Source organism: Globicephala melas, chromosome 6 (genome assembly GCF_963455315.2).
Source record: "Globicephala melas chromosome 6, mGloMel1.2, whole genome shotgun sequence".
In the NCBI taxonomy this organism is placed as follows: domain Eukaryota; kingdom Metazoa; phylum Chordata; class Mammalia; order Artiodactyla; family Delphinidae; genus Globicephala; species Globicephala melas.
The window spans coordinates 86,090,076-86,116,947 of NC_083319.1; the positions used below are offsets into that span (position 1 = coordinate 86,090,076).

The window sequence follows — 26,872 nt, forward strand, 5'->3', positions numbered from 1 at the left end:
TAGAACTCTCCAGTTTAAGTCTGAAAGTACAGGAGCCTGAGTTCCCCTCTTTCTTTGTTCTTCTTTCCTCTCTCTAATGGGCTATTGGGCTCCACATGTTGAGACTGTGAAAAACTTTGAACCCATAAGAAGTTCAAACTTGAAGAATATGTGTCTGTTTCCTGGACAAACCTCCAAGAATCTGTACAAAAAGTGAATCTGCTCCCCCTGAGGGGAGTTGGGATCTACTCCAGTGTAATGGAGGGGTGGCCTGGAGCTCTTCTTGTCCTTAACCAAAAGCAATTTCCTGTGCTCCTGGTCCCCCTGCAGCCTGCAGGGCTGGAGCCCCCAGTGCTGTACCTCTCCCTGAGCAGCAAGGTGGGCCACGCTGGTCACGTCTCCCTGGACAAAGGAGAAATAAATCACACTCCAGCCCCTGCTTAAGATCTGATGAAATTCCCCATTTCCGCTCCAAATTGAATTCCTCCCGAAGGATTGGAGCAGCTCCCGTGTAATGAAGGCACTCCTTCCTCCTCTGCTAGAAGCATGTTTTAAATGAACTGACACAGCCTTCTAATCTGGTTGGGGAGGTAGCTTTTAGGAACAATCTTGAGAAACTGTTTTCAGACCAGAAATGATATTTTTAATCTTGAGGGGCAAGGCGGCAGACAGACAGTACCACGTGGCCTTTGTCGGGAGGCAGCCCCGCTGCTGGTGGTCTCCTGGGAAAGAAGGAGAACACGTGTCCTGCTGTCGCTCTGCCCACCCCCCTGCTCTGCCCTGCTGGCCTCCTAGATCACTGGCAGTGAAAGAGAATTTATGATGGAGAATACAAAACAAGAGGGCTTGTACTTTTTGAGAGTTGAAAATATTACTTTCCCACCCATCTCTTATTTGGGAAAAATGATCAACTCTGTGATTTAAAAAAAAAAAAAAATCAAAACCCAAACCAAAAACCTTCTTTAGGATGAAGATGTCATTGAAGTGATTATCTTCCGTCCTCTGTAACGATGATGAATCAACAATTTGGCATTTGTAGAGGCAGTTGACACAGGCCCTTTCAGGGGAAAAAGGGAAAAGAAAAAAGAAAACCTGTTTTCAAATAGGGCCTGTCAGAATGAAGGCTGGTGTCCCGCTGCCTGATTAGGACCATGAATAAGATTCTGAGAACTCAGAAAGTGTGAGGAACCCAGGGGTAAAACTTATAAATCAAGTGTAAGGTAGGAGTAGAAAATTCTAAACATTCATTTTGTTTTGAAGGTGGGCATGAAGGAGATTATCTGCTGGTAGAGAAATATTTAATATTATTCCTTGAAGTGAGTTTAAGAGCATTATACCTTTCTTCATTCATTGTTGGAAAAAGCAGTTTAAAAATTCTACTTAACATGAAAAATCCTGACACTTAGGTTCAAAAGGAGAGGAAGAAATTCTCCTAGAAAAAAAAATTCTATGGGTCCTTTTATGCCAGAATTTTGTTAACAACCCTTGAGAGAGGTTCTCAAAACCTTACTCTGTGTTTTTAATTCAGTTTAAGAAAGAACCTATTTCGCTCATAGAAGCTATGACCCACAGGTAAAACCCAACCTTAGACGACAAACTCCGCTGCAGGAGGATTTGGGGTCTGGTTCTCAACTGGAAAATTGCTTTTCAGGGAGAAGGTCATGTTTTCCACTGATAACAGGGTCATTTATATCAAGTGAAACGCACATCCTCCGACCTAGGAGGAAGTTTAAGCTTTGGTCTTTCTCAGAAGACAGGAGGAAATACATTTCTCCCTGGCTAGGAAGAAAGTATTGAGGATGGGAAGTGGGAATTCAGGCACCATTCCAGCAATGCCAGGGTCTGTCCTGAGCCCAGCCAAGGCCAGAGTGGTATCTCCAGAGTACTGACAGGTGGGGAAGGAGGTCTGGTGGAGACAACAAAGACTGTTGAAGGGGAAAAACTACAGGACAGGAAAATGAAATGCCATCCCCCCCACACACAGCTGGTTTTGTGCCTTCCTTCAGGCCCTTGCGGACTTTGATATTTGCATAAAAGAGCCTGGCTCGGCTTCCACGCTGGGACAAAGCAGCGAGCAGGTCGCCGTGGACAGGGCAGTCTTTTTCTTCGTGAACAGTCTCGCTGCCATGTCACGGTCATCAGCGTGTGTACACTTCCTGGGCTGCGGGGTCTGCTCAGCTGTACCGTCTCTGTAACTGCGTGTGCACCGTCTGGGTCTCTGGCCAGAAGACCTTTCCAGCGCAGGCTGTCTGTGAGCCTGTTTACAAAGCCCGGAGTTGCTTCTGTTTTGCTTTAGCCAAAAGGGTGAAGTGCTGCCAGCAGTATGTCTGGAATGTTATTTACTTGGTACATTTCTGTGGCTTTTCTTTGCAGTGCTGCACATGCCAGAGCAAAGGGTTATTTACTTGAAAATGCCAGGTTTTGCAGTTTGTCTTCTCCGTGGGGCCACTTTCTCAAGAAGAGGAAGTTTAGCTCCTGGGCCTCTGTTTCCTCCCTCCCTCTTTCCCTCCCTCTCACCCTTTTCCCTTTCCTTCCTGTCTGCCTTCCTTCCTTCCTTTTTTTTTTTTTTCCTGAGTTAGTGCTCTGAACTTCTGTTGTTTGCATCCTGCATCGCACCTTTGTATCCTAAATGCCCCAACTACACTTTTAATTCCTGGCGTTTCTGGTGGACTCTGCCGGGATCCTGGCTGACACCTTCTCATTTGCGCGCCTGCCTTCTTATTATTTCACATGAAAGCTGTCTATTTTGGCACACATGACTCCCGCGCTTTCAGTTGAGCTCTCTGAGCTGAACGGGCGATGCTGTGCAAGGCAAGTACAGGTGGGGTTTTCTCTACTGGCCGCCGTGGGGGCAGAGGACAAAACCGCAAGCCATCCTGGCTTGCGCAGAGCCCACACGATGGCAAATGCATGGCTTTTAAAGGAACGAACCAGTGTGTACAGCTTCTTAATTTGGAAGGTTTCACGACTGCTTTTGTTCAATCGATGGAGGAGAGTGCTTTTTTTTTTTTTTTTTCCCGGTACGCGGGCCTCTCACTGTTGTGGCCTCTCCCGTTGCGGAGCACAGGCTCCGGACGCACAGCCCCAGCGGCCATGGCTCACGGGCCCAGCCGCTCCGCGGCATGTGGGATCTTCCCAGACCGGGGCACGAACCCGGGTCCCCCGCATCGGCAGGCGGACTCTCAACCACTGCGCCACCAGGGAAGCCCGAGAGTGCTTTTTTTTAAAGAGCAAATTCTTCATTCATAAGACGGTAAACGAGTCCTGTATAAATGAGAAATACCGAAGGTGGAAGCACAGGAGGTATTTCCTTTGCCTCTTCTCTCTTCAGCCTCCCTTCTTCCCATTCCATCAATGCAATTCTAATCATGGTATTTGGGGTTTTAAAAGAAGGTGTGGGAAATGAGATTAGATAAATCTCCCAGGCTGGTGCCAGCCCTGGAACCATTTGCACACCTGAGTGAGTTAATTCCCTTCTTTCTCTCTCTGCTTAGTTTTATGTCATGGGAACGTATAAGCATCTATAGATAGAAGATACCTTTGAAAACCTCGGCCTCACAGAGACTCAGCCTTTATCAGAGTCTCTTGAAACCTCACCCACCCATGGCACCTAGGAGTTTGCTGCCTCTGTAACCACCCTCAGTCTGAACTAGGAAATGTTTGGTTCCATTCTTCTCGGCTTTCCCCGTCCTTCTGCATGACTTCTCACTTTGTTTGTAAGCTGCTCGGATTGTTTGGCTGAAGGCTCTTCTTTGATCACTGTCTCGAAGGCATGGGCTTCACATTCTCACACCTGCTCTTCTTTTACAGTCCAGATTTCAGGGTAAGTGCTTCCATCGCCTTGTAATTTCTTCAGTGTGAAACCTCGGTGCAGGTTGCTTATTACAGGTAATAGCTGCTTGATGACGGAGACGACTGCTTGGCAGAAAAGGCAACCTGAACCTCTGCCAGGAACTTAAACTGACACTTTATTTATTTCTAAAAGCACCTAAGCTGCGAGCCCATTGGTCGTGATCTAGCATGCACACGATAATAACAGGCTGGCAGGGCTGAGAAAGCCAGCCCTGGGGGCGGCTGTGAGGACAGGCCCTGATAAGACTGTGTGTGTTTTCTCCCCCATGATCCACAGCCCACACCTCGTCTTCCTCTCTCAGAGCACCTTGACTGGAATGAGCCAGTTCTGTGGGACCCGTCTCTGCCATGAAATTGCTCACGCCTGGTTTGGCCTGGCTATTGGGGCCCGTGACTGGACGGAAGAGTGGCTCAGTGAAGGGTTCGCCACTCACTTGGAAGATGTATTCTGGGCCAAGGCGCAGCAGGTAGGTTTCAAGTGCACTAAGCATTTCACTACCCAGAGTCAAGTTCAACTCAGAGTCTTCCTATTCAACAGATAGGTATTGAGTGCTCATTATGCACTTAGGCACTTGTTCTATTTGCTTTGTAAATGGGAGGAGAGTCCCTGCTCCCCACGGGGTTCATGGTCTAGCGATGAGAGAGAGAACAGACACACGACTACATCTTTAACATGTAGTGATGAGTACTGTCAAGAAAATGAAGCCGGATAGAGAGAGGTGGGTTTAGTCCTGTTTTAGAAGGTGCTTGTCAGAGAAGCTCTCTGATGAGGGGACATCTGAGCAAAGACTTGAAGAAAAGGTGGTACTGTGCATACTCAAGCACTCCTTTGTGGGATGGTTGTGGTGTGTTTTGTTTTATTAAATAATGAGATGAAATTTTAAATCAAGAGTCATGATCTCAGATGTCTGCTGGCAAGTAATAAAGAATGAAGCAGTTGGTGTTATAGATTCGGGAATAGTAAGGACTGTGGCAAACCGGAAGCTTCTCCTCAGCTCTAACCGATTGCTGTCATGCTGAAAGGAGGGCTCAATACAACCTGGACTTCTAGTTTTTTAAAGGAAATTATGACTCTGGATTTTTATGTGAAATTTACTCATTTAAAAACTATGCAAACCAAACATACACCGAGGCCAGACCTAGTCAACACACTCCCAGTTTGCAACCTCAACTTTTTCTTTTTAACTTTATTTTTATTTAAAAAAATTTTTAAATTTAGGTAAAATTGACCTATAACCTTACACTAGTTTTGGGTGTACAACATAATAATTCTATGTTTGTATACATTGTGAAATTATAACAAGTCTAGTTAACATTAGTCACCTTACATAGTTACAATTTTTTTTCTTGTGATGAAAACTTTAAGATCTACTCTCAACACTTCCAAAAATGCAATACTGTGTTATTAACTATAGTCACCTTTCTGTATATTACATCCCCAAGACTTGTTTATTTTAAATCTGGAAGATTGTACGTTTTGACCCCTTCACCCACTTCTCCCACTTTCTGACCCCTGTCTCTGGCAACCACCAGTCTGTTCTATGGATCTGTGGGCTTTTGTTTTTTACAACCTCAACTTTAAAGAATTAGCCACCGGCAAGAAGGAAGATATGGCAGCTAACCGGCTTCCTGCTTCTTTTCTAACTTCTAATATTTGGCTACTTCTGTTCCCTACCGTCTCTACACACTGGACTACTTGACTTTTTCTGAAATTCCCAAGTTTGTGCATATCTGCATGATTTTGTCCAAGTTCCTGCTGCCTGTTGAAATCCTATTTATCTTTCACTAGCAGCTCAAGGTCACCTTCCCTTGATAGCCCAGACTGTTCATCTCACTCACAGTTCAATAATACTCTTGTAGAAACTTCGGATTTCCACCTGTTTTTTCTCACTTTTTTCTTCTTCTTTCTATCGTCACGACTAGACTGTGACCCCTTTCAAAGTGGCACTGTGTCTTACTCAGCCTCCCCCTTTCACACCTTGGCTGTAGAGCTAGCAGTGTGCATAGTTGTGTCCCCCTCCACACAGAATCCTGTGGAGAGAGGCCACCTGGAAGGTTCTCGAGCAAAGGGGCTGGGTTTGGAGTCGGACCGGACTTGGAATCCCAGCTTTGCTGTTTACAGTAGGTTATGTAGCCTCCCTGAGCCTCAGTTTCCTCATTTATAAAATGGGTATAGGAATGCTTAACCTTGCAGAGTGAAAGGGATAGTGTGTGAATGAGCTTAACACAGTGCCTGACACGTGGAGGGTGTCCAAGAAATACCAGTTCTCCTTTCTTGTTCTCTTCCTCTTTGATTTTGCCACCACGTTGCACATAGTAGGCATTCAGCCAGGATTAAATAGGTTTAGTGTAAATGTGCCTCTTTCACCATCACTTCCCTGAGGTACTTCCATCCTGAGACAATCAGATTTATGCTATTCTTCATAATCCTGAGTGTATGTCAGGCATCTGATGATCATCTCTCTGTCCTTTATCTCCTGAATCCCCAAAGAACGCTCCCCCTTTATCCTTCCCCTTGCCTGTACCTCCTGGAATCTCTTTGCTTGTGTCCTCCCTCCAGCTGCCCTACCTTACATCTGTCTCTACCAAAAAAGGCACGATGCTGGCCTGGCTGCATCTCACAACTGCACAACTTCCATGTGTCCATTCTGTGCTAGATCTGTAGGGATAAAAGGATAAGACTACAACGCTGCTCTGAAAGAGGTCAGAGTCTAATTTTGAAGATAAGGAAAGCACACAGTAGAAGGAAGAAGAAAATAAGTTACAAAAGAGAGGTAAACACCAAATATTGTGGGAGTTCACAGGTGGAAGAGGCTGGGTATGAGAAAATCCAAAAAGCCTTCTTGGAGGAGGTGACTTCTTGTGGGTCTCAAAGGGAAAGTAGGAGTTGAAGTTTCTCTACCCCTCCTTTTCCCTTAACCTGGAGTAGGGGGCAATCCACCTCATCATCCTTTAAGGTACACGCAGTAAGTCTTCAATATGTGAAAACATGGACACCCCTGAAGTGAAGTGGCCATTCTAGAACCAGCACAAAGTTTGGAAACATTTCCAGAGTACATCCATTGCTCTGGCCCCTTCCTTGAAGGTTGAGTTAGACTGAGCTGCTGATGGTCCCTGACAAGTGTTCACAGCAAGCCTCCCAAGCAGGAGAGGAGTGCTCCTTGGGGCAGGAAAGGGTGGGCCACCTCACGGGACTCCCAGTCAGCAGGTCATTTCATCACTGAACAGGGCGTGAGGGTGCCGTGTTGCTTTGCTGCCCAGGAGACTGCATTGTGCAGCACCGAGCATTAGCAAGTACAGCAAAGGGGAGTGAGAAATCTTTGAACTAGGAGATAGAAACCCACATTCCTCTCAGAGTGGCTTTCTGTAGGGAGAGGTGAATTGAGTTAGTGGCAAGTTGAATCGTATAACTTGTCATCAACTTGGAGAAAGTCTAAACTCCTTCACAGCTGTCATAGTCAGCTTGGTCTGCCATAACAAAGTACCACAGACCAGGAGACTTAAACAACAGACACTTGTTTTTCTCGCAGTTTGGGAGGTTGGAAATCCAAGACCAAGGTGCTGACAGGCTTGGTTTCTGGTGAGGCCTCTCTTCCCTGGCTTGGGAAGGGCCATCTTCTCACTGTGTCCTCACATGGCCTTTCCTCAGTGCACACATGGAGAGAGAGTTTTAGTGTCTCTTCCTCTTACTATAAAGACACCAACCCTATTAGATTAGGGCCCCATCCTTTTGAACTCATTTAACCTTAATTACCTCCTTAAAGGCCCTATCTCCAAATACAGTCACAGCTGTGATTAGGGCTTCAGCACATGATTTTTGTTGGGGAAGGGGACAACACAACTCAGTCCACGACAACAGGACACACACAGTGTCTTGATCACCTGGCCTCTGCCAGCTACTTGGCACCTCTGTCCCTCCCTGGCTGGCATCCTGCTCCCTGCCTGACCCTAACCCTCACCATTTTTAAAACATTTCACACTCCTGCCAGGCCCCACGAGCTTTGTACATGCTTTCCATCTTCCTGAAATTCCTCCTTCCCTGGCTGGCTCCTGCTTTCCCTGGGGAACACCTCTTCAGGAAAGCCTTCTGACCACCCTGGTTGGCCAGGTGGCATCTGGGTTCTTCCTTAACCCCTGCCATCACTGAATTCTGATGGTTACTGTGCTTATCTGTCTCCCTGGACTCCTCACATTCAGAGCTGTGTCCATTATGTCCTCAGGGCCTAGCAGAGAATCAGTAAATATCTGTTGAGGGAACTATTAGGGACCTTTAATTCCCAGAAATTCCTGTAGACACTGACAGTTCCCTCCACAGTGGATGCTCTGCTGCCCTCCCTTGTGGGGTTACAGCCATGGGGCCTTGTGAGCACATCGAGTGACAGGAGCCAATTCTGACCAGTAGGGCAGGGTGTGATGGCCTTCCCCTCCCCAAGAGTGAGTCCAGGCAGTGCACTCTTTCTGGTTATATGCAAACAGAATCATCTGGGTTGCATTAGCTGGCTGCACTGTAAACAGCCCTTAACAAAACTGAGGGCTGGAAAAAGTAGGAGGTAAATGGAGGGGACCTTTCCCACCCTGTGCAAGAAGACAAAGCAGGAAAAGGCTGGATGGGATCAGAGTGGAAATGGCTCCCTAGGGAGGTCTGCTCTTTCCAGGCCAGGGGTGGAGGTGAGGGGGCAGGGGGAGGTTCCGGGGCCAGGAGGCACCTCCCAAACAGGCAGCGCAGGAGTGAGGGCTGGTTCTTTGTTTGAGGACCTAAGAGGCCCTTTCTGATGGAGCGCAAGGTGCGGCGGGGACTGTCTGTGCCATCCCCCCTGAAACAAAGCCAGCTGCTCCAGTGGTGGCTCCGACTCCGCGGGAAGATGACAGTGACTGTGTCCTGAGCATTTGTGTTTGTGTGTCTGTGCTCCAAGCAGCTGGCCCCCCACGAGGCCCAGGAGCAGCGGGAGCTGAGGGCTTGCCTGCGCTGGCGTCGCCTTCAGGACGAGGTGCGGAACTCCCCGGAGGATATGCAGGTGTTGAGGTAAAGCACTACGTGATCCCGTTACCTTCCGGTCCTCCCCATCACGCTCCTCCTTTCCTGCAAGGCACGTCCAGGCCATCTCTTAAATCTGCTGTGTTTCCTTTTTAAATTAAATTGGGCTAGATTACTCATCTTCCCAGGGATGTGATTGTTATGTTTTAAGTCTTTCAGGGTGTGGGTTTGGATTTGCCTTCTGACATTTTCCTGGTGTCTCTGTTCAGGAAAAAACTAGCACAAGGCCATTTCCGGGACCAAATTCTTCATTTGAAGTTCTAATAGTTACTTTATGTGGTGGCTGTGGACTTGGAGAAGGTTAGGGTCTGGTAGCCTGGCAGACAGTAACTCTTTAAAGCCAAAAGGAAAAAAAAAACCTTTAAGAAAATATTGATTCCTAAGTGTTTAGTAGTAACAGATGTTTGTGTCAATGGGGCCTTTTGTTCCGGATGTGTCCCGGCAGGAGGCCACTCCTGTGCTGGTGGGAGGATTGTACTCTCAGCTCCTGTGTTGTATTTTCAGAGCGTTTCTTGCAGCACCGGTAGGATTACTTCTTGCCATTTTCCCATTTTTTTTGTCCCTCTCTGTTTGCTTGTTTTTTCTCCACTTCTGTAAATAGTTGTTGATCTGAAAGCTTGAGCCGCGGCCCCAGGAGCACTGTGATTGCTATGGCAACAGATGCTTTCATCCTGTCCCCTCTTGACTGGAGCCAAGCCTTTGGAATCTGCCATCAGACAGGTGGGAAGGCAGCCATCCGGGAATCACCCTTCATTTTAGATGGCAGCTCTGAAGGCCAGTCTACCGCCTGGGTAGAAGCCTGCCTGGACCCGTCCTGTTGTTGTTTGTTTTTAAATAAACACCCCTCTCTGCAGGACTGCCCACTGAGGCCAAAGTCTGAGGGGAATGCCGAGCCCAGCCTGACCCCAGCAAGGCTCGCCAGTCCTTTGTGCGGCACGGCAGCACAGGGTGTGGCCGCTCTTCCCACGGAGAAGTCCTCTCTCGCACGCTAACCGCTGGCGTCTGCTGACTCATCCATTGTTTAGGAAAGCCGGAGCCGGGAGTCCTGTCTTCCCCACCCAGCGCCACTGTGCAAGCATCCGTTCACTCAGCCAGTGGGATGGCTACACCCACCGCCAACGTGGACAGGGTCCCTGCTCTCATGGAACTTTCACGTAGCAGGGACTCTTGTAGGCACAGCTAGTTACAGGTGGTGAGAAGTTCTGTGAAGGGAACGCCGAGATTTACAGTAAAGAGGCTGGGGAATGCCTCTCTGAAGAGCATCAAGGCCTGAGGCGGGAAAGGGCTTGCCATGCTGGTGCTCGAGGGGCAGAAAGGAAGGCAGTGTGGTTAGAAGGGCGGGGAGTGGCGGGCAGGAGCTCGGATCATCCAGCCTTACCCTGAGCACAATGGAAGCTGCCCCAGGGCCTTCAGCACGGAAGAATCCTTATCTGTCTTGTGCTTGCAGGCAGCAGACAGAAAGCTAGGAGAAGGGTTAGAAGGTTGTAGTAGTCCACGTTAGAGGTCCTGGTTGTGGCAGGGCGGACACAAGAAGCAGACCTATTTAAGACATGTGTTGGCAGATCTTTGGTCTGTTGAATGTGGAGAAAAGGAAATTGCAAGTGTCCAGAATGACTTCGAGGCTTTTGACCAGAGCAGCTGAGTAGACAGGTGGTGATGCCATTTGGGGAGACGGTAAAGACTTTGGGAGGGGCAGGCTTTGGAGGGAAGAATAAAGATTTCAGTTTTGCATGTGTCAAGTTTGACATGCCAAATAGATATTCAATATTGAAAACTCAGTGAGGTTTACAAGTTAGGAGCTCATTGGAGAGACTGGAACGTTCAGCCTATGGAGACTTAAAATTCTGAGCACGTTGAAATGACCAGCTAGAGAGGAAAGTGAGAGAAGAGGTTGAGAGGAAGATGAGGGGCCCGTGGAGGAGCTGGGGAAATCAGTGCGGAGAAAACCCCGATGCCGGGAGTCATGGGAGTCAGGAAAGGAAATGCCGGCTGCTGCTGAGGGGTGTGTAAAAGGGGGGGAGAGAAGTGACCTTCGGGTGGACTGCATGAAAGGTGTTGGTGACCTTGACATGCAGGCATTAATTCATGAGCTGTGGAGAAGGGAGCCCGACTGAAGTGGGTAGAGGGGTGAATGGGAGGTCTGGAAGCAGAGACATTGAGTGTGGACCTTGTGAGAGATGTTGTGCCGGGAGGGGAGGGAAATGAGGATCAGGGAGGTTTGTTTTAAGGTGGCTGATGCAGGAACAAGCTTATGTGTGAGCTGTATAACTGGGCCAATCCTGCCAGCTCTCAAGACTCAGTTTCCCCACTCTCCAAGTCTCTAAGTCCCTTTGATGCCCCCAGTTCTGTATGACCATAGACCGTCGGTTCGGGTAAGGACACTATAATTAACAGCAGTTGGTGAAACGTGTTCCCAACTTATAAGCAGTCAGATGGACCCTGGGAAGTCAGTGCACATGAGTGGAGAGCCTTGTCTCTGGGGTTCATGGAGCTTCTGATGTCCAAGAGCTTTTCCTTTGTGTGTGGAGCCGGGAGAAGGAATACGCTATTTTTAGAACCTTGTGCTAAAAGGCTTATTATGGCATTTGTTTTTCTTTTTCTTAGTATTCAGAAATTGTGTTTGCCTAAATTTAGGCTAACCATGAAATGAGTGCATCTGAAAGATTTGTTGCCCATCAGTATGGAAAATATTGTTATCAGATGCACTTACAATGAAGAGGAAATGTTTCTGAACCTGCCCCAAATTATATAGTCTAGGTTTAGTTTATTCCCATCCCTTAGAATTCTCCCTTAAATGGGCTCAGAGAACCTAGAAATGGCTGACAGTGAAAGGAAGAACCAGAGTTGTAAAAATTTGTTCTCGGATTTTTGTTTTAGTACACAAATAAGACCTTGGAAAAGAAGTCTCTTAAAACAATACAGTAGTCAAAGATGCTATCTTTTTTCTTTCTTGCTTTTAAGATACCCCATGGTCTTCAAATGATGGACCAAGAACAATTTAGAAGTCTTGGTTTCACGTTGCCAGAGGCAATGGAAACTTCTCCTACCCACCTTTGCAGCAACTTGCAACATGGTTGACCACTCCCTCTTTCTAAACACACTTTCTTCCCTTGGCTTCTGTGTCACACTCTCCTTGATTTCCTTCTACCTCACTGCTGGTCCTTCCCCACCTCTCCTGCTGGCTGTTTAACATCTTCACTTAGGTGACTCATGGCTTCGAAAGACCAGTTAAGGTGTCCAACATGATACAGCCAATAAAGAGCAGAGTGGGGATGGAAACAATCCTCTTTTCCTTACACCACCTCCCTGCCTCCAAAGAACTTGATATAGCATTTAGTTGCATTAAAAAAAAAATACTCCAGGTATCTTGAACTGTGGAAGGACATGAAGGTCGGGTTGAAAAAAGTATCCTTGGGCAAAGTATCTTTGTCTTTTTACACATGAGAGTGTGTGTCTGATTATTTCAGTCAATATAGGGAAACAGGAAAACTCAATATTGTGTTGATGATAGCTATTGGAGGGGTATTGATAAAGTGAGAAGAGAAAAATTAAAATGATGTTTGTCTCTGACTTGCTAATTTCAGTAATTTATAAGCACTGTTTTCCATTTGTGCCTCCCATATATGCAGTGTTAAATCATGGCTCTCATCAAATGTGTCTTAAATTGACCTGCTTGTAAGTTTCATTTGGTTAAAACAGTTCCTTGTGTTTTCCGAGGTTTCTCAGCCTTCCCTGGCTGGGGAGCCTGTAATGTGGCTGCAGGCTCCCGAGGCATAGTTTCAAAATGCTAGGGTCACATTACTGGCTCCATGCCTTTTCCCATTTGTTAATTATTAAAATGCCTTTCCCGTAGATGAGACCCCAGTGGCTCTCTCCAGACTTTCCCTCACCTCTCCCTCCGCCAGGCCTGGGCAGAACCGTTTGCCATTCAAAGCCTGATGTGACTGCTCTTCCACTCTGCCCCGCCTGGCTGCCACCACTTCGCTCTCCCCTATTCGTTCCCCCAATCCCCCCACTCTTGTCCAGTGCAGCAGCCATGACTCTTGACAAGGAAGATGCCAGGGGGCTTCTGAAAGGCTCCCGTGCCTTTGGTCTCTAGGGTATAGCTGCGTCAGCATCTTCCCTCTAAGTGTTTTCAGTTAGTGTATCATGACAGGCCGGCGGGATGGAAGAGCTACGGTGGCGGGGTCAGAAGAAATCTCTGTTGGTTTTTATAGTTTGTGATTTATTATCACTTCCCCCTTTTTCTGGATTCATTGTTAAAGTCAAGCTCGTGCTGAGAAAAACGTTAAAATATATCACGTTGAGTAGGCGCTGACAAGCCCGGAGTCTGACGTGGCTCTTTCTAGCTGCTGCCTCCACAGTTGATACAATTCTAGAGAAATGCAGTCTCTTTTCCCATCTTCCTCATGAATCCCTCAGCCCCCTGGTTCCAAAGACATTCCATAATAATAATAGGGAACCCCCCCCCAAGTATGTAACTCTATCTACAGCCAAAATGAAATGTGCATGCCACAGGTTCTGTGAGTTTGCACGATGCCTAAGCACTGTGTATTCCATTTAACCGGTGAGACTTTTTTCCATTAAAAGCCTACGTGTAAACCTTCTCTAGTATTCATGAAGTTTTCACCTTTAAAGTTTTTTTTCAAAATTTTTATTTCTAGTCCTTGAAGAACATAGCAATCTTTCCCACCCACATGTGGGAACGTGTCCATTCTCAGCCGCACAAGCCTGCCTCATGGAAAAGCTCCAGCCCAGAGCTTCACTGCTGGGCCTGAACACTCCCCAGAATTCTTCTTCAGTCTCCACTGGCCCTGCAGGCATAAATAAATCCCTTCACTCCTCCTTGGGCAGCTCCCTTCTCCTTGCCTACGGTATTTATTCCAGACCTTCCCCACGCTCTCTTCCTTCTCTTGCCTCCTGTCCCACAGGGAAGGCGGAGGCCACCAGCCTATTCTCCCTTTGATTCTGTAAGCACATCAGCGTGCACATCTACCCTGACCTCTCAGATGCCTGAGTGCCAACTTGTCGGTCTCAGTACAGCTAAAGACAATTTTCTGGTTCCAGAAACAGAACTAGAAATGAATGTGCCTTGATGCAGATCATAGAGCTACATATATAAGTGAGTTTTGGAACCCTCTGCCCACGAGGGAGAAGGGAAGGAGGAGCTGTACACCAAGGGAGGATGAAGCTCTCATGACTTTGGACGTGAACTGGGGTCACAAGTCTAGGGAAACTTTTTCCATTTGACATCATCTCTTCCTGGTTGCCCTACATCTCACAGTGGTAATCCCCTCTCCCACTCCCATCTGCTCACCTCCAATAGCACTGAACTCATCCCTGGTAGCACAAGTTCACACACTCATCCAAGGTAGAAACCTGGGAAACTTGTCCAATTCCTCCCTCTCCCTGGGAGGGTTTAAGCCTTCACTATGAACTTACCTCATAAGTCTTTCTCAATTCGACGCTTCTCCACCCCTAATACCACTGTCTCTCTCTGTTTAGAGCTTAATGGCTTGCTGGCACCAATCTAATATCCTGTGACTTGTTTTTTCTACCTGTAGTCTAACCCCATCAAATCCATCTTCCTCACTGCCACTGAGGAGCCCTACTTAAAACCCATTATGATTCCACCACCTCCTTGCTTAAAACTCTTCAAAAGTTTCCCCTTGTCTCCAGGAAAAACTTCCACAGCAGGCGAAGCCCGGCACACCATCACTCCCATTCTTCTGGTCTCTTCTCTTACCATTCTTTGCTTCACTCTCTAGCCACCACAAATAGTTCATAGAACCCTACTGTATTAGTTTGCCAGGGCTGCCATAACAAAATTCTACAGACTGGTACGTGGCTTAAACAGCAGAAATTAATTTTCTTCCAGTTATAGAGGCTAGAGGTCCAAGATCAAGGTATCTTCTGAGGTGTTTCTCCTTGGCTTGCAGATGGCTGCCTTCTCTTTGGGTCCTCACTTGGTCTTTTCTCTGTGTGTCTGCACTCCCGCGTCTCTTTGTATGTCCTAATCTCTCCTTATAAAGACACCAACCAGATTGGATAAAGGTCCAACCTAATGGCTTCATTTTAGCTTAACTCCTTCTTAAAGGCCTTATCTCCAAATGCAGTCACATCCTGAGGTACTGAGGGTTAGGGCTTCAACATAAAAATTTTGGAGAGATGTAATTCAGCCCATAACATCTACTGTCTGCCTGTTCTTTCTTATCTCCTTGCCTTTTTTCATATTGTCTCTATTTAGAACATCCTTCCTTTGTTGCATGACTCCAGATCATTCTGACTCAGCACAGGTACAACTGCCTTCCATAAGTCTCAGGCCCTACCCTGACAGGATAAGCTGGTGACCTTCCTCTCTACCCACTAAATGCTCTGCTTGTATCTCCACCCATGACCTTACTACATTATTTTATAATTATATTTAGAATGAGCCGTGTTAAATTCCCAATATTTGACTACTTTTAACCTATAAAAACAGCGTTTTCACATTGCCCAGCTTGATACATCTCTCTTCAGACCCATCAACCTTCTGAACCTAGGGACTATGTCTTCTTTGCTTCTGTATACCACAGTGCTTGGCACTGAGTGGGTGCTTGATAAATATTGAAGAAGTGAATGCTGTAGACAACATGATCTCTGTCCCTGAGTTTCTTTGTATATTATTCAGAGAGTTGAAATATTGGTCACAAGACAATAGATAGACGAATTCTAAGCTGCACCCTCAGAATTCAAAGAGCTGAGAGTTGAATATTGGTAAGCTTAGTTAGAAAGGGCCATTGGGAAGATGTGAGGCTTGAGCTGGGATGGTGAGAAGGAATTTCACTGAGGCTGGTAAAGCAGTGAAGAGAGGGGAACTCAATGAGCAAAGCCTGGCAGGCATAAACAGTGAATCGACTGTGGAAATGTCCATTAAGTGAGAATGGGTTTACTGAAGAGGAGAGCCGTTAAGAACCTATGAGACTGAAGGTGGACCAGGCTAAGTAATGGAGTTCCTTAGATGCCAAATTCAAGAGTTTGCGTGTGACCATCCAGGCGGTGGGGAGCTATTTTCAGTTCCAAGAATGATGTAATGCAAACGGAGTTCTGGGAAGATTACCCAGCCTTCGGGATAACACATGATCAGATAGACAAAGTGGAGAGGTCAGATAGAATTAGATGGCTGTTTCAGGAACCCAGACCTGAGATTAGAAGAACTTGGAATCCTCTTCTTGGATGGCCTAATAAGGCTTTGAATGAGTCACTTTGGAGTTATTCAAAACTGATTGAAATGTCAATACAGCTTCAAGAAGTCTTCTAATAATATGATGTAAAGCTATCCCTGATCGCAGATAAGGATCGACCCAATAAAGGAACTGATTGAATATGTGAGCTTTGTGAAGTTCGTTATGACTTTGAACAGAGTGAAGGGCAACAGTCCCAGTGCCTTCTTGGCCAAGACCTGGTCTATTCTGCCTCATTTTAGAGAAACATCAACTGAGGATGCAGAACTGAACTCTCTCCAGGGCTTGTCAGTGTTCAGTTCTCAACGCAGGGAAAGTAGTATAGGGTTAAGCAAGCCTGGAAGACAAACTGCCTGGATTTGAGTTCAGTGCTGACTCCACTACTTGCTATGTGACTTTGAGAGTTACACGACCATACTGAGCTTTAGACTCCTCGAATGGAATGGGAATAATAACACGACAGTTTCCACTTTATAGGTGAGTGTGAGGAATAGATGCCATGAGTACGTGCAAATCATTTAGAACACATGTGTTAGGCTGAATCACAGGAAATTGCCATTCTGATGGATCTAAAATAACCGATTATCGGCAATTTCCTGTGGTTCAACCTATAGTAAATACTCAGCACATGTTAGATACTGTCATCTAGACCCTCCGGCACCTGATAAAAGTTTGCCCAACAAGTGACAGAGGCACAGGACACAGCCCCCACAGACAGCCTCACTCTGCCTCCTGGTTCATTCTGGTTTCTGTCTCTTCTTTCACTGCTGCCACCCTCCGGATGGCAACCACAGAGGCATCCTGCTCGTCTCTCTTTAACAACCAGAGCCTGGAAACACCTGCTTTTCCTCCTCACAAACTTACAATTGGCTGGAATGTTCAAAAAGTTAATTTTGCTAAGAAGTTAAGAGAATATTTTTTTAAAAGTGCAAGAGAATGCCTGGTTACAAATGAAAAGGATAGGGTTAAAAGCAAACCATCCCCCCCGCCCAAAAAAATCTGAACGTTAAACAAAGATGCTCAAATGAATAGCTTGAGGGAAGAATTAACTTGGCAATCCTTCTAAGACTAATGGGATCCTCATACCTTCCTGGAACCTACTTCTGGTCTAATCTCTACATAAGGGCCACCCTGGTGTCCCCTCTGGCTCCACTTCCCTGGCCCCTATACAGAATCTGACTACCGTCCTGAGAAGAAAAACGTTCTTGCCTCTATGGCCTTCAAGAGTTCTAACCTGAGCTCGGACCGCTGGCACTGGCCTGTGAGTTTCCTAAATCTCTACCTCTGTATCCTGGAACTTCTGCCCTCTACCCTCCATCACTCAGGCTCGGGGTCCCCTCCACCCCATTCTCCCTGTCCATTCTTTTTTGCTGTTTGTTTTGCTTTTTTAATTTGAACCACACATGCTAGGCTGTGTAGTCTGTTTCTACCCTTTTGTGACTGGAGGCTTCTGTACCTGTGCCAGCATTTTCTGAAAAACTTGAGGGCTCTCAGCCAGCCAGAAACAGACTCTGTCCTTTCCTGTCTCAAAGGCCAGCTCCACCCCCTTGAGCTGCCCACTCAGTTCCTGTTTCCTGTTGGAGGGACACCCTCAGCTCTCACTTCTTTTACCCAGCAAAGATGACAGACATGTCCTGAATAGTTGAACTCAAATAACCCTTCCTTATTCATTTTTCTAGACCATTCTCTGGTTACTCATCACTCAGGTATTTCTAAGGGAGGGGTAGAATTCTCTTTTATAGGCCCCTAATAACATACTTACTGTACATGGTGTTTCATTTTTTGCAATAACACTTGGTAGAGTTTTTTTAATATAGAAAAACATAAAGAAGGAATAAAATTGTTCATAATCACTATTTAGTTAGCCATTTTAAAAAAAATACAAGTATATCATGGGAAATTTCAGTTTAGAAAAGTATAAAATTCCATCCCCACCACCGTAGTCCTCACCCTAAGGTAATCACTGCTAGCATTTTCTTGTGAATCCTTCAGAAAATAAATTTTATAAGTATATGTGCATACTTTTTCTGTATTGCTGCCCTGTGGGGCACTGATTCATTATAACAGTATTTGCCCGTGAAATATTTTCTTAAAAAATAATTCATCTCCATAAACCAACCTATAATAGTTCACTCCTATTTTGCTCATCCTTGGAGGATATCTCATGCCCTCAGCCAATCCTAGCACTATGTATATTACATTCTTGGCTAATGAGTGTTAGTTTCCCATTCAGAAAAACTCTCAACCAGTGAGTACTTTCTCTCGTAATCCTAAATTGACTCTGTTCTACAAATTATTTGCTTACTCCCTGTAGGTCTCCCCCATGCTCCCCAAAACTATTGTGTTTTGGCCAATAGTTTTGACCAAGAACAGCTGACAAAAATTGTGCAACTATTTGACTGAACCTGCTTCAAAGACACATAATGTCTTTAATATGTAGTAAGAAAAACTTCTTGCTACATATTAAAATCCAGTTTTATAGGGACTCCTCCCCCTTTCAAGTCAGTGGTTGAGGAGAGAAGGGATAAAAAAGAGGAATTGTATTTCTGTTAAACATTGTACTGGAGGGTCTAGCCAAGGCAATTAGGCAAGAAAGTGAAATAAAAGACATCCACGTTGGAAAGGAAGAAGTAAAACTATCTTTTTGCAGATGACATAATCTTATATATAGAAAATCCGAAGGAAGGCATCCTCCCCCAAACACTGTTAAAACTAATAAACAAGTTCAGTAAGATTGCAAGATACAAGAGCAACATACAAAAGACAGTTGTGCTTCTTTTTTTAAATTGAATATTGTGTTAGTTTCAGGTATACAGCAAAGTGATTCAGTTATACACACACACACACACACACACACACACACACATATACATCTATATTCTTTTTTTCTATTGTCTGCCATTTTGGTTAATTACAAGATATTGAATATAGTTCCCTGTGCTATACAATAAATCCTGTTGTTTATCTATTTTATATATGGTAGTGTGTATCTGCTAATCCTGAATTCCCAATTTATCCCTCTCCCCAACTTCCCCTTTGGTAACCATACGTTTGTTTTCTGTGTCTGTGAGTCTCTTTCTGTTCTGTAAATAAGTTCATTTGTACTATTTTTAAGATTCCACATATAAGTAATATCATATGATGTTTGTCTTTATCTGACTTACTTCACTTAGTATGATAATCTCTAGGTCCATCCATGTTGCTGCAAATGGCATTAATTCATTCTTTGTTATGGCTGAGTAATGTTCCATTGTGTGTACCACACCTTCTTTATTCATCAAGACAGTTGTGTTTCTATACACTAGCTATAAATAATCTGAAAAGGAGATTAAAAAATAAATTCATTTATAATAACATCAAAACTGATGAAATACTTAGGAATACATTTAACAAAAGAAGTGCAAAATGTATACTGGAAACTACACAACACTGTTGAAAGAAATTAAAGAAGAACTAAATAATTGGAAGAGCATCTTGTGTTCACAAATTGGAAGACTTAGGGTCCTTAAGATGCAATCCTCCCTACACTGATCTACAGATCCAGTATAATCCCTGTTACAATTTCAGTGGCCTTGTTTTTTTTGCAAAAATAGACAAGCTGATCCTAAGATTCACATGGAAATTCAAGGGACCCAGAATAGTCAAAACAATCTTGAAGAAGAAGAATAAAGGTGGCGTACTCATACTTCTCAGTTTGAATACTTACTGCAAAGCTACTGTACTCAGGACAACGTGGTACTGGCATAAGGACAGACATATAGATCAATGGAATAAAACTGAGAGTCTAAAAACAAACCCTTTCATTTATGGTCAGTTGGTTTTTGACAAGGGTGCCAGAACTATTCAATGGGAGAAAGAATATTCTTTTCTACAAATGTTCATGGGACAACTGGATACGCATGCAGAAGAATGAAGTTAGACCCTCTGCTTCATACCACATACAAAAATTGACTCAACATAGATCAAAGACCTAAATGTAAGAGCTAAAACTATTAGGAAAAAAGCCATAGCTATAAGTCTTCATGAACTTGGTTTAGGTAACAGTTTCTTAGATATGACACCTAAAAAGGGTCAAAAATCAAAGAGGGAAAAATATCAATAAATTGAACTTTATCAAAATTTCAAACTTTTGTGCTTCAAAGGACTCTATCAAGAAAGTGAAAAGACAACACAGAGTGGGAGAAAATATTTGCAAATCATGTATCTGAGGGACTTGTATCCAGGATATATAAAGAACACTTACAACTCAACAATGAAAAGACAAATAACCCAATTTAAAAATGGTTAAAGGATCTAAATAGACATTTTTCCATAGACGATAAACAAATGGCCAATAAGTACATAAAATGCTTGACATTATTAGCCATCAGAGAAATGCAAATCAAAGCCTCATTGAAATACCACTTCATACCTACTAGAATAGCTATAATGAAAAAGACAGATAAGAACAAATGTTAGTGAGGATTTGGAGAAATTAGAACCCTTATACACTGTTGGCAGGAATGTAAAATGATGCAGCTCCTTTGGAAAGCAGTCCAGCAGATCCTCAGAAGGTTAAACGTAGAGTTACCGTACACACCAGCAATTCCACTTCTAGGTATATATGAGACCTGGAAACGTAAGTCCATACAAAAACATGTACATGAATGTTCATAGAAGCCTTATCTTTAATAGCCAAAAAGTGGAAACAACCCACATCCAGTAGGGATGAATTGGTAAACAAAATGTGTTATACTCATACAATGGAATATTAATCAGCCATAAGAAGGAATTGAACTACTGATATGTGCTACAAAAATGGATGAATCTTGAAAACACTTTGCTATCTGAAAGAAGCTAGACACAAAAGGCAACATGTTGTATGATTCCATTTATCTGAAACATCCAGAATAGGCAAATCTATAGAGAAAAGAAGTAGATTAATGGTTACCAGGGGCTGGGGGAGGAGGAGAAAATGGAAAGTAACTGCTTATAGGGTTTCTTTTGGGGGTGATGAAAATGTTCTGGAATTAGGTACTGGTGATGGTTGCACAACCTTGTGAATATACTAAAAACCACCTAAGTTTACATGTTTAAAAAGGTGAATTTTATGATATGCAAGTTATATCTCAACTGTTTGAAAAAGAGAGGGATTGATAGAAATCATTGGATGTTTTATAACATCACTGTAGCCGTAGCAGGGTTGACCAGCAATTGTCCAAGGAGAGATGGAAGAAGAAAGTATGGCAGCAGGCAACTGCTGTCCTCAGGGCATTGGATGAGACTTAAGGAGCCATTTCCAGTGCTGCATGCCAGGAAGATGTCTCCATAGTGTCTGTGGTATAACAACCCCTCAGAGAGATGATTCACTTCCAAGAAAGCATCCCTCAAGTACAAGTGTATATGCACCAGTGTGTGTGTTAGTTTTTTCCACCCCCTGTAATCCTGACTATTGTTCTGTTATCGATGCATGCAGGTCCTTTTTTTTAACTGCTCCAGAATATTCCGGGGTATGAACACTCCATGACTGACTAACCATTTGTTAACCATTGGACATGTTGGTAATTTCCAGTTTTTTGCTTTTACAAACCATACTGTGTTGAAGAGTTAATGTATGAATGTTAAATGTAAGACCTAAATATAGTACACAGTTGCCCGCAAGACTGAGAACAGAGCTGCTCTTCCAACTATTCGTCCTGTTTTACATCCTGGTGCGTGTTGGGCTTCAAACTCACGCAGGCCCTCCACCCGCTGCCACCTCTAAGTCCCCAGCACTGTGCCATCCTCCACCGAGGAGGGAAAAGTCCTTCTCCAGCTCCCACAGACCATCTGCTCCTCTTTGAGTCATAAGATGAGACGATCCTTCCCATTATCTCAGCACACAGCACCACACATGCTGTTAGTGTTCAAAACGTGCTTCTAATCTCCCCTTGTAAAATGAAGTCAGCATTTGTCTCATTCGCCTCTTTCCAAGATAAAGTCATGGAGTTTTTTTTGACACATCACAAGAAAAGTTTTCCATTTTTACCCTTTCTCCTTTTGCTTCCTGTAACTTTCAGGTTCTGTATGTTCCTGTGTTCTGAATGTCTGGAGCAGACTGACAGTCTGTGGTTCATTTTGATCACCTTAGCGCTTTTTAACCTGGCTTATGAGGATACTAGTTCAGGTATATTGCATAGGCACCTCTCAGACGCAACCCTGTAAAAAAGATAACGAGAGCCTTGTATCGCTTGGATTCTATACTCTTTAGCTAAGTCTATCCCTGAATATATGTGGTTGAATAAAATTCAGTTATGGTTCCTCTAATTCATTTAGGTTTTTTTTTTTTTAATGAAAATCACCCTTGGTGGATTTAGCAAACCCAAGGCTGCAGAGCAAACTTATTGACTCCATTGCAGTGGATGAATGATGTTTTACTTCTAAATGCTGCAGCTTAAATATACTCTGGGCTCTCTTATCTCATTCAATCATAGACTATTAGGGTCAGAAAGGGCCTTAAAAGTGACTTTGCCTAGCCTTCCGTATCCCTGACAGACAGCCACCTAGCTTCTTCCTGAGTATTCCCAGCATCCAGATCTCACTGCCTCAGCAAGCGGCAGCTTCCCCATGGGAACGGCTTATCTTAGAATGGGCTTCCTTGGATTGGGCTGGAAGCTGCCTCCCTATGAAGTCTGCCCTGTCCTCTTAGCCCTTACCTCCAGAGTTGCCCAGGATTCGCCTTGTTCTCACACAAACAGTCCACATGTCTGAAGACCGTTGTCTTTCCTTTTCTAGTCACTAGGTCACAGGGTTGGGAGAACGGTTCCCTTCTCGGGCTTGGTTCCCTGTTGTTCTCTTTGTTGACAATGGCCTTCTCCAGATGTGACACCTGAACTGAATATAGCACTCTGTTTGAGGTTACACCTGTGAAGAGTGTCACTATTATTGCTTCCCTTGATCTGGATAATCCAGGAAAGAAAGGACAAGCATTAATAGGATTAGTTGAAAGCGCTCACATATACACCATATTTCATTTTTAAACCTAGTATCATACACCTTCCCAGGGCAGTCTGAGCATTTCAACTCCCATGCATTTTTTTCTCCTTAGTTACATTCATTGAGTGCTTCCGATGCGCCAAACATTATTCGAAGCACTCTATGTACATTTATCTCATTTAATCCTCAAAATGGCCCTGTGAGATAGATACTAGTACCGTCTTCCTCCGCATTTCATAGATGAGGAAACAGATGCGTATAGCAATTGACCACCTTTCTACCGCTAGGGAGTGGCAGAGCCAGGGTGCAAGCGGAGGCAAGTCTGGCTCCAGAGCCCAGCTTCCATGATGTCTGCCCCGTTCCCAGCAGGACTTCCCGTTACATCTCATTGCTGCTGTCGATCCACCTACTATTGTGTTTATTGTTTTGGAAGCCACATCATTCACCTCTTGCTACATGTTGAGTTTACAGACAATTTAATACACCAAATCTTTTTCATAGGTAAATACTAACTTTTAAAAGCCCCTTTGTCCTTACTAACTATTGTTTTTATTAATTTTGGATCCTCATCCCAGCCTGTGGTTGCTCTTCTTGACTGTAGATGCTGTCAGCTAGACTTCCAGACTCGACTTATTTGCAAATCTGTTAAGTCTTCATTCCTTGGGCACAGCCCTAAGGACTCCCTCCTGGTTATAGCAAGTAATTAATCAACAGCCTTGGGGTTCTGTTTCTGAACCTTCCAGAAAGCCATGAAACAGCCACCATATGCTAACCACCACATCCATTCTGCCAGCTGCCGGAAGTCAGGATGCCTGATACCCACAGTGAATTTCTGGAAGTGGCCCTCAAGATCCCATGCGACCTCCTTGCAGTCCATCATTTTCTAAGTGCTCACAAACTATCTGTTCAATACCTAGTCACAAATTCTGCCTCCCCTCCTCTTATTCCCTCTTCCTTTGCAATCAGAATGACATTTGTCTATCTCCATCAGCCCCCTTCCCATCGTCTCCATGATTTGATGCCTCCAGAGGCCTGTGATATTGCAGATGGAAGTTTTCCAAGCTGTGGCATGTCCCTCACCTGGGCCTGGAGTCAGAGCTCCTTTAAAGGATGAAGGCGCCCTCTCCACCGGTACCAAGGATCAGTTCCCAAGTATGAAACGTCAGTTCCCACATAACAGTGCTTGTTCTACCATGTATAGTTTGAAAAGTATTCTCCTTGGCAGGAAAGTTGAAGCAAAGTGGAGTCAGTAGTTCTCTTCGTTCTGTCACCTCTTAACACCTGGTCTTCTTTAGGCTCCAAACATCACTTCAAAAGCCCTTTTTGTTGTCCTGGGCACTCTCCCTTAGCACCGGCTCGTTCTGAATTTCTGCCTTCCTGGCAATGATTTTCCTGCTTCCCAGCTCTTGTAGTGAGCTTTCTCCAGCACCCCCCCTTTCCTCTTTCGTGCATGTCCTCTGACAACCCACCTTATCAGAAACCTCCGGGGCACTCCTTGCTCTCTGTTTTCTTCTTCATCTCCTTTGAAAACATGTGCAAATGACCTCTTGGTGTGTTGAATATGATGATATACTGCTCAGACTATTGTATTAGTGTGTTCCACGTTTTTTTCTTTTTGGGAGATTTCATTTCTTAGAAAGGAATTTCTGATTTATGGCCGTTCAAAACCTGAGGACTATTTTGGTTTTTTTATTAATGCTCATTACTTCCTGCTTTTCTAAGTTTCACCGTTCGTTTCCCGGCCCTGCTTAGCAAAATTTGAGTTTTTTGTGTTGTCCGCAGTTCTAACTACGGTCTTTTCATGTCACCCTCGTCAGCAGCTGACTTCTCCTTTCACCATCAGGGGACAGATTATACCTTCTTCACTTTCCTGTGGCTCCTTGGAGAGATGTCTCTTTCTGTCTTAAATCATTTTATCAATTGCCTTTTTCAGCACTGGAGTGACATCTTGCTGTGTTTGCTATAGGATAATGGTCCCCGATGGGAAAAACCTTCATGCTGGGTAGCTGTTAAATCCATTGTGAAAAGCACACAGATAATCAAACTTGCCAAACACCAGTAGCTTTGACACGATACAGCTTTATCAGTTAAAGGTGTGCACAGCCTTTTGTCCAGTTCTCTTTGGTAGCACCGTCCAAAGGCAAGGCAGTGGCGGGTGTTCATTATACACATTTTATAGATGGAAAAATTGTTGCGAAAACAAATGGAGGACATAAAATTCCTGTACTTTCAATCATTCTGCCTCCATTTTTCACCCAAAATTTTAGTAATCTTTTCACAGAGTGGTATAGACTGGGGGGCGGGGGGTGTCAGGAATACACCCATACCTAGCTTTCTAGAATTTTAAGCAACACCTGAAATTTGTTGTTTCTTTGTATTTGTTTTCTGATGATGATGCCACAAGGAGCAGGCTTACAGACCAGCCCCTGAAAGGTTTATGCTCCAAATCGGGGGTCTCGGAAAGAGAAGGTGTACGGCCACATTTATGTGCCTAGTCTTTTTAAAAAATGCTTTTTATTTTGGAATAATTTTAGACTCGCAAGTAGTTGCTAAAATCATAGAGTTCCTGTGTACCCTTCCCCTTGCTTCCCCCAACGATAACATCGTACACATGTAACTATAGGGTGATGTTTTTCTAACGTCTTTGCCTGTCAGAGGAAGGCTTAGCTGGTACTCCCTGACCCCAATCAGTATTCATTATGTGAGATTAGCATCATTTATATTGTGCTTACAAAATGCCAACAGGCACTCTGGCTAAGCACTTTTAGACACTGCAACAGCCTAATGAGGTGCCACGGTCACTATCATTGTCCCCTTTTTACAGATGAAAACTGGCCTTTATGGGTTGCCTGACTCACTCAAGATTACGTGGCACTTAAGTGGCAGAGTCAAGATTCTTAACCCAGTGTGTTATGCTGCTTCCCCAGGAGATCTCACTTGTGTATTTGGAGCTCAGAGGTCTCCAGGGGTCTCCACAAAGGTAGTATTTAACTTTGTCTGTTACTTCGGGGTGAGTGAGGCCCTGCTCTCGGACCCTGAAACCTTGCAGGGCAGCTGCCACTGATAGAGCAGGGATGTGAGAATGCTGATTAATCCCTTTCTGTCTCATTTCTGGGATGCTTCATCCCCAGCTCAAGCACTGCAGCGGCAAGTTTATAGATGAAGCTGTCTCGTGGCTCTCACTTTTACTGCCAAGGAGTACAAGACAGAGAATGCTGGCAGACGGCCCGTCTGGGCTGTGGCAGAGCAGTAGGTGTTCAGACCCAGGCTGACATGCCTGAGCACCTTTCAGAGGCCTTTTCTCAGATCCCACCCTTGGCGATAGCCCTGCAGAATCGGTTCTTTCTTCAGCAGGTTTGATTCCAAATCAAATCATGTGGATCAAATATCACTGCCATCTGACAGCTTTTTAAATGTCCATATTGCTTCTGTGAGCGCAGTGGAAAAGCAAGGAGGTGGGCAGGGAAAGGTCACGCTAATCTCGGTTGTTACATTTGGTGCCAGGTACAACAGAAACCAAGGGCATTTAAGCCCAAACGACCTTGGTAACTTGATCTCTCACATTCCATGTATTCCAGCCAAGGAAATAAACACTGGTGTAAAATGTTGAAGAGATACTTAACACTTTTACGTTACAAAGTGCTTTTATGTTATCTGAGCCTCATCACACTCCTTACAGGTGAGGAAGTTGAGCGTAAGGGGGAGTAAACATGTTGTCTGAGGTTCTCCACTTAGTTTTTGGCAAAACCGAGATGGGGGCCTGGATCTTGGGGAAGCCCCAGAATGCAGCAAGGACTTTGGTGTTCCACGGACCCGGGTTCTAGCCTCA

The 26,872-nt window shown here is 44.7% G+C and overlaps 1 protein-coding gene across 2 annotated transcripts in view; it reads left to right on the forward strand.

The window, feature by feature from the left end:
* Nucleotides 1-26,872, forward strand: part of AOPEP (aminopeptidase O (putative)) — a 359,340-nt gene that overhangs the window by 203,932 nt on the left and 128,536 nt on the right. For both annotated transcript variants that reach the window (XR_009564370.2, XM_030832878.3), the window contains exons 6-7: nucleotides 4,109-4,298; nucleotides 8,748-8,854. Coding sequence is in view for 1 of the 2 variants with exons in the window: in XM_030832878.3 (XP_030688738.2) it covers nucleotides 4,109-4,298; nucleotides 8,748-8,854 (297 nt within the window). In the remaining variant the exon portion in view is untranslated. The remainder of the gene's footprint in view (nucleotides 1-4,108; nucleotides 4,299-8,747; nucleotides 8,855-26,872) is intronic.